Source organism: Mytilus edulis, chromosome 13 (assembly GCF_963676685.1).
Source record: "Mytilus edulis chromosome 13, xbMytEdul2.2, whole genome shotgun sequence".
In the NCBI taxonomy this organism is placed as follows: domain Eukaryota; kingdom Metazoa; phylum Mollusca; class Bivalvia; order Mytilida; family Mytilidae; genus Mytilus; species Mytilus edulis.
In genome coordinates, this window is record NC_092356.1 from 19,871,276 (window position 1) to 19,879,607 (window position 8,332).

An 8,332-nucleotide genomic window follows, 5' to 3' on the forward strand; every position below is an offset into this window, starting at 1 on the left:
CTTATGAAACTGCTGTATCAATTTCAGCCAAACTTAGGCTAAATGAGTTTCAGAGTATCTAGTATAAATTTTATATTTCATTTCCTTGTATGTCAAGAAACATAGCTCCTATGGCATGTATGGCTAAAATAGAACATAGGAGAAAATGATTTTTTTTTGCTTTTGAAGAAAATAGGACGATTCAAAGAACATTTAAATAAATTGAAAAGCCAAAATAATCATTGATGAGAGATTAAACCAAAAAAATTCAGGTGAGCGATTCAGGCTCTTGAGAGCCTCTTGTTTTTTCTAGCTGTTAAACCAGTTATTTCAGATCAAATATATCAATTTTTTTAATAATGAATTATACCGGAATTGTCAAATTTCAATCACTCTGGGGTCTTTTCAAAAAATTATGTGACTTTCGGAAAACCTTAAAATTGATAATAGTCGTCTTTAGTGGATACTATTCACTACAAACCATTAAAAGTCTGAAATGGCCTATATCTGTACTCGACTGTACTGATTTTTACTCGACCATTCTGAATTCGTCTGAGATTTACTTGATAATACTCGACTGTAGTCTGAACCATACTTAACAGTCTGAATGTGTACTTGACCAGTACTTAACCATTTTATACTAGTCTGAACCGTACTCGACCTAGTCTGAACCGTACTCGACCTAGTCTGAACCGTACTGGACCTAGTCTGAACCATACTCGACCTAGTCTGAACCATACTCGACCAAGTCTTAACCAACCTAGACCTATTCTTTGTATCTATAAACTGAATTTTATCAATTTAGGATTTTTTTAAATAAAAATGAAATTTGAACAACAAATTGAAATTTAAAATGTATTCAATACAGTATTGAAATTAAAATTTTACAATAATCAATCATAAAATATAACGTCAACACAATATTAATCAACACTTACGTAAAAATATATATCATTTTTTAAAATATGAATAAAACAAGCTGATCACATAATCTAAAAAAATGAATTGTGACTAACAAATGACTAATATTTTCAATATTTATTCAAAATTTTATGAATACTTCGGAAGTATTTTATGGTAACTGGACTATTTTCACCATTACCTTAAACCTAGTAAAGATTTAGTTGAGTTGAATTAATAATGCAATGAATGTTGTTTTTTTATTAATATATATATATAAAATAGTATATAAAACAAGTTAATAAATTTTAAAAAATGAGAGCTTAATTGTTTTAATAAACCAAGAATTTAATGTAATCATGATAATAGAATTTCCATAGCAATCCTTGATAACCTTTAAAAAAAAATGTATTCCAAAGTAGCAGTTAAAATTTATTTCAATTAATTTAAGTAATTGTTTTTGTCAAATTAACATGGCATACAGAAAGCACTTTAATATGTTCTAATTACCTCAATACATGTGTGTTTTACAGGTAAAAAGAAAGCTCTATTTTCTTAAATTCGTGTATTACTTATCTTGTACATACATGTATATTTGAAAGGCCTTGTTATTTAACTTAAACAGGATGTTGCAATTTTGAATCAATGTTATTTAGAATTTAATACCTCTGACCAGGTGTGATATTATTTATGAGTTTGCCACAAGCAGAGGTTATTCTTTATATTTTACCACTAATCAGAAAAAACAATTTTATTTATTCATTTAATATTATCCCTTTTTGATATAAGTTTTATATAATATATTTTTTTTCATCCTAAATATAATCATAGATATATTTCTAATATAAGGTTAAATTTTTTTATAAATTTTGTTGGCTGTTGTTATATATGTCAATAAATAGAAATTTATTTTAACAGTTAAAAAAGTAGAGTTTTTTGGTCTAGTATGGTTCAGACTGGTCAAGTACTGTTCAGACCTTTGGTTAAGTATGGTTCAGACTGGAAAAATAGGTCGAATACAAGTCGAGAATGGGTTAAGACTGTTTCAGACTGGTCGAGTAATAGTTCAGACTATTTTCAACAGCAAAGATAAGGGTCAAGTACGATTCAGTACAGTCAAGTATGGTTCAGACTGGGGTCGAGTAATGTCAAGTAAAAGTCAGACCAATTCAGACTGGTCGAGTAAAAATCAGTACAGTCGAGTACAGATATAGGCCATTTCAGGCTTTAATGGTTTGTAGTGATTGCCACATTAACCTATAACACTATTGTTTTCCCTAATATGTACAAATACAAGTAAAACTTAACTATCTTCTTTTTTTTCCAGGCAATAGAAATTATCTATCCTCCTATGAAAACAGACTGCCAGACATTAAAACTAGCCCACATAGATCATTCAGTCCATGATATCTACTTAGAGTTTGTTAAGAATGAAAAACAAATGGAAGAAATGAAACAGCAACAGGAAGAACTTGTTGATCAACTTGAAATTTTGAATTTTGAAAGGCAGAATATAGAATGTAAGTTTCAAAGATTTGAAAAAAGGATATATGTAGAAAAAAGGGATAAAAGATACCAGAGAGACATGTGTAAAAATCAAACAGAAAACGACTTGTCTAAAAAAACAAATAAACAAACAATAGTACACAAAACACAACATAGAAAACTTAAGATTAAGCAATACGAACCCCACTATGAACTTGGGGTGGGAAACTCTTTCTTATTGTCGTTTGCATATACTTTATTGAAATAACAAATCTAAGACCCCGAGATTTATGACAATTGTCCTTTATCGTAATAACTTTTTGAATTGGTTGATCTACATCACTTTCGGATGCTTCACGAAATAATGCAATGGCCAAAAAAAAAAGAAAATCCAATAAAATTACAATGCAAAATCAAATAAGTACTTTTTTTTGTTTTTAGTGTACCCTAAAGGAATTAGGCATGTACATACATGAACTACAATTTTTTAACTTAAGAGTATACCCGATAAAGTGAGGGTAAATAACTGTTGCGATTAATTGGCACCTGAGTAAGAATGTATGATCACTGGGTCGATATAAGTGCTTTCATATATATACCCGTTTTTACATAATGTTTCTAACGACCTTTGGAGTCTTGTTTTAAAATAGTTTCCAATATGAAACAAATTTAAATAAAAAATATTTCCTTTATAAATTTGCGGTTATTTCTCAATTTAAAAAATAGAAGAAATACTAAAAGAGGGACGAAAGATACCAAAAGTTTCAAAACTTTGTTATGGGTACATAAAACATGTAATGAGAAAAACAAATTTATTGAATACATTTTAGAATAAGATAAAACATTTTAGTCTTGATTTTAAACTATAAATTACTGTTATTTGTTAGCGGACAAAAAAAGACAACCGTGATGTTTGGATAACAATATTAAGTTCCTGAACTAGATATCACATTATAGATGAAATTACCGTTATATGTTGCGGGTGATTTAATCTTTAATTTAAAGATTACCATGGAAGCTTTGTATATCAAGATCTGAAAAAGGACAACAGCTACTATTTAATTTTGTTTTTAGAGAGAATAAATTGGATGGATAAATTCATATGGTTGAGAAAAAATATCAAAATATTATGTTTACGTTTCTTCATGTATGTGTGCGTGTGTGTGTTTAATTGAATTACCTCTGCTGTATTTGGCTGTTATTTATATGTTGATTTGTATGAAACAAAACAAAAAACAAGAGTTTTTATACATCTTATTTTGTCCTGTAAATTCACAAAAAAGCAATACATTACTGTCACGAATCATCTGAAGAGAACCTTTTCAGAATATAGATATAAATGATAGCGGGCATAGCAACAAGATCATGTAGTGTGATTGACAATTTGACAGCTTTTTCCCAAAGCCAAATAGGTATAGATTAGAGCAATCATTGGCTTTAAAACATGAGCAAAATTTCTCCCTTTGGGAGTACAAGATAAAAATGATACTTATTGATATGAAGCGAACTTAGCGCTTTTCATCAGGGACACTAGTAGCAAAACTTGTTATCACCTAGAATGTCGATGTAAGAAAAAAGTGAAAAGCTATATATTTTCACCAGATACCTAAAAACAATAGCCACCCCAAATCATTTCGAAGAACCCATTATAAACCTAAAAACTGAAACGGTGTAAACATAAATTTGAATACCACTTTCACAAAGGTTTCTTTGTAAATTCCAAATATGAGTTTTGCAAATTGCCGTTACACTGTCTAGATGATCATTGGAACACTGAAAAAAGGTGTCAAATCATTAGTTAACTTTTAAATGTTTAAATATAGAACATTTTATATAATCACACCGCTTTTAACACTTTAAGAAATATAAACATTATATTTTCATGAGGTCAGTAGTTGCATTGTTGTCACTAGCACTTGTATTATTTATCAACATTTACATGAACATTTCAGCAATTCAAACCGAAAACATCTCAGATTGGAAAAAGAAACTGGAGAAGTTCTATGTGACTGCAGCTGCTAACAGATTAATTAAAGTGGTCAAAGACAAGCAATGCACTATTATAACAGGTGTACCTGGATCAGGCAAATCTGCAATTGCTTATCATGTAGCCACATACATGCAAGAAACAGAAGGCTACACAGTTGTACCTATATGGTTACCATCAGAACTGATAAAATTGGCAAATTCAAATGCTAAACAACTTTTTGTTTTTGATGATGTTTTCGGTAAATATTCTTTGAACGAATTCAACCTAAACTGCTGGGAATCTGAGACAAGACGTATAAAGATGTTATTAAACAACAAAATCCTTAAAGTAATAGTGACATGCAGATCCTATTTATTTGACAATGTTAAAGACAGCTTATCATCTCAATCATTTGAACAATTTAACTTGCAGTCAGATGAAATAAATTTGTCCTTATCTGAAAGAAAGGAAATCAGTAAGTTGTATCTCATTGATGATGTTTTATGTCACCTGAATGACGAAACTGTTATGATGTACAACTTCTTTCCTTTGTTGTGTGTTATGTTTAAAGAAAAGAATATGGACAATGCTGATTTCTTTCAAAATCCTAATCAGTTTATAGAAAACGAAATTGACAACTTTAAAAGTAAAAGGGACTTATCGTTCATAAGTCTAGCACTCTTGGTTTTATCTAATAACTCGATCGAGAAGGACGGTCTTCAGATTGGAAATGATAAATACGATAGAATATTACAAGAAGTATTTGATGAATTAGATATCAAAACATATCCGTCGAAAACTTCAATTTTTTTAAACATTCAACATTTAAAAAATATGTATCTTGAAGAAACAGAATGTACATTCTGTACAAAACATGATAAAATTTTTGACATTGTTTCTCATAGCATAGGAAATTGTATAATTCGTTGTATTTTAAGACATGGAGAACCGGCATTCATAAGTAGTAGGTGTCAGTTAATTTCTCTCAATGAACAACATGGCGACTGTACCATAATGATTGCAAATGAATTAGAAACAATGTATTTCGAACGTATATTGAAAGACATTGAAAATGGGCATAACTGGGAGGTTTTTGCAAGCATTCAAATGAAATTTGAAAATTATAGAAATTTGTTAATTCAATACTTAGGAAAGTCTCATAAGAAATTGCCTTCATTAAGAATAAATTACACAACTCCATTGCATGTCACTGCGGCCAAAGGTTATTACCATATCTCTAAATATTTACTCGAAAAAGATAATAAACAGATACGTTCACTGGATGATAAAAATAGAACTCCTTTACACAGTGCCTCCATGAATGGTCATCATGAAATTGCACAACTATTGCTCAGTAACGGTGCTAAAATTAATCAGAGTGACAATGACAAATATACTCCTCTGCTCGACAGTTGTAATTATGAATATGTACAGGTAGTTGAAATATTGTTAAAATGGAAAGCAAATGTAAATAAATGTGATAAATATGGTTGGTCTCCACTACACATGGCAGCGTGTGATGGAAATACCGACCTTATCAAACTCCTAGTTCAGCATAAGGCAAAAGTGAACAAGAAAATGAATGATGGAATGACGCCAATTTTTCTAGCTTGTACGGAAAACCATTTAGAAGCCATTAAAATGTTGTTTAGTTATAAAGCTGACATAAAGATATGTGAGAAAAGTGGATGGAGTCCATTACATATTGCTTCTGATAACAACTATAAGGAAGTAGCTGCGTATCTATGTGATCAAAATGATGAGGGAATAAACCTTCCGAATAAACAAGGCTCAACGCCATTACACCTAGCTTGTCAAAGAGGTAATGAAGACATAATAACATTGTTATTAAAACATGGTGCTTCCATTAATCAGTGCAATGAAATTGGTTTAACCCCATTTCATTTAGCTTGTTTTAATGGAAATACAAATATTGTACAACTAGGAATTAAAATGGGCGCAATTGTTAATAAAGTTATCGAACATGGAAACTTACTTTTAGCTTGTAAAGGTCGGCATAATGAAACAGCTTTGGTATTACTTGAAAATGGCGCCGAAGTAAACAATCATGATGAAGATGCTCGAAATTCACTATTCATTGCTGCTGAAGACGGAAATATAGATCTTATTAAAATTTTGATGGAACATGATGCAGATGTTAACTTTCAAATGAATAATGGAATGACACCGATTTATATAGCTTGTGAAACTAATCATTTAGAAGCAGTTAAAATGTTGGTCAAAAATAAGGCTGACATAAACAAATGTGAGGAAACTGGATGGACTCCATTACATATTGCTTCGCATGCCAACCATACGGAAATAGTTGCGTATCTTTGTGAAAACAGTTCTGCAGTAATAAACCTTATTAACAAAAAAGGCGAATCACCATTACATTTGGCTTGTAGAGAAGGTAACAAAAATATTGTAGAACTACTAATTAATGCGGGTGCAGTAGTTAATAAAGTTAACGGAACTGGAAATTCTCCATTACTTTTAGCTTGTAACGATCGACATAATGAAATAACTTTAGTATTACTTGAAAATGATGCAGATGTAAATTACAGCGATGAAAATGGCCGAACTTCACTTCACTCTGCCGCTGAAGATGGAAATACAAATATCATTAAAATTCTGGTGGACCATGATGCAGATGTAAACTTCCAAATGAATAATGGAATGACACCGATTTATTTAGCTTGTGAAACTAATCATTTAGAAGCAGTCAAAATGTTGGTCAAATATAAGGCTGACATAAACAAATGTGAGGAAACTGGATGGACTCCATTACTTATTGCTTCGCATGCCAACCATCATGAAATAGTTGCATATCTTTGTGAAAACAGTTCTGCAGAAGTAAACCATTCCAATAAATATGGTAACACACCATTGCATCTTTCTTGTCAAGAAGGTAATGAAGACACAGTAAAATTACTATTAAAACACAGTGCTTCCATTAATTATTGTGACAAGGAGGGCTTCACTCCGTTTCACGTAGCGTGTTCCGAAGGTAATTGCAATATAGTAAAACTGTTATTCAAAGATGATGCAGCAGTAAATCTCCCTGACAGAAATGGAAGAACACCTTTATATATAGCCTGTCAAACAAAATGTAATGATGTAATCGAATTGTTGCTGACACGTGAAGTAGAAGTTAATAATGAAGCCCAAGTTGAATCTAAAGAAGGCTGGACACCTTTGCATGTTTCAGCATCCTCCGGAGATTTGCGTATTACTGAATTGTTATTGAAAAATAATGCAACTGTAAATCTTAATGATCGAAACGGACATACACCTTTATATTACGCTACCCAAAATAAATTTGATGACATCACTGAGCTTCTTGTTAGCCATGGAGCCATTTTTAGCGACAGTGATGTACAAAACACAGAATCAAAAAGACGAAAACGATGTTCAGTTCAATGAGCACTTGTGCATATAAGAATTGCAAGAAATTTGAATATTGATACCTTTAACTTGGTTATATTGTTAAGTCATTATTGTTAAAATCTAAGTTGTGTTCAACTGTCCTAAATATGAAGTCGAATAAACGAAATGAACTGAAGTTATAACTTAGCAATAATTTGAGACCCTTACATAATTAGTGTGACTCTTATTGTTTATTTATAAAATTTGTATATAACATAATTGCAGTTGATTCATTTTTATTTTTATCTTTGTATAGTGAACTTATAAAATTGAAAACAAAACTTTAAATTTATTTCTATAATTGTATATCAATAGTTTAATTTGCCTTTCAAGATGATAATCAACAATTGGGTAATAAATTCATTGAACAGGTATTATGCATCGACAAAAAATCATAGTTAGTACAATTCAGTTTTTAAAGAGCGTCAAAATTGGTTATAGCTTGCTACGAATATACTTTAAAACGGTGTTATAAAGTATTGTTTTTCAAATAAAAGTGATATGCAGTTGAAACTTTTTTTTACCTTAGCGGTTTCTCTGATAATAGTACAACAGTTCATTTTGTAGTCA

General features: G+C 30.6%; 2 protein-coding genes across 2 annotated transcripts; both read left to right on the top strand.

Annotated features, from left to right (window-relative positions):
* Positions 1 to 4,303: 4,303 nt before the first annotated feature.
* Positions 4,304 to 6,216, top strand: LOC139500165 (uncharacterized). Its single transcript, XM_071288905.1, has 2 exons — positions 4,304 to 6,155; positions 6,209 to 6,216. The coding sequence occupies exons 1-2, from the start codon at positions 4,304 to 4,306 to the stop codon at positions 6,214 to 6,216; spliced, it is 1,860 nt and encodes a 619-aa protein (XP_071145006.1).
* Positions 6,217 to 6,266: 50 nt separating this feature from the next.
* On the top strand, positions 6,267 to 7,974 carry LOC139501338 (ankyrin-1-like). Its single transcript, XM_071290383.1, has one exon. It carries the CDS (start codon positions 6,287 to 6,289, stop codon positions 7,757 to 7,759), a length of 1,473 nt encoding a protein of 490 aa, XP_071146484.1. The 5' UTR covers positions 6,267 to 6,286; the 3' UTR covers positions 7,760 to 7,974.
* Positions 7,975 to 8,332: the final 358 nt, after the last annotated feature.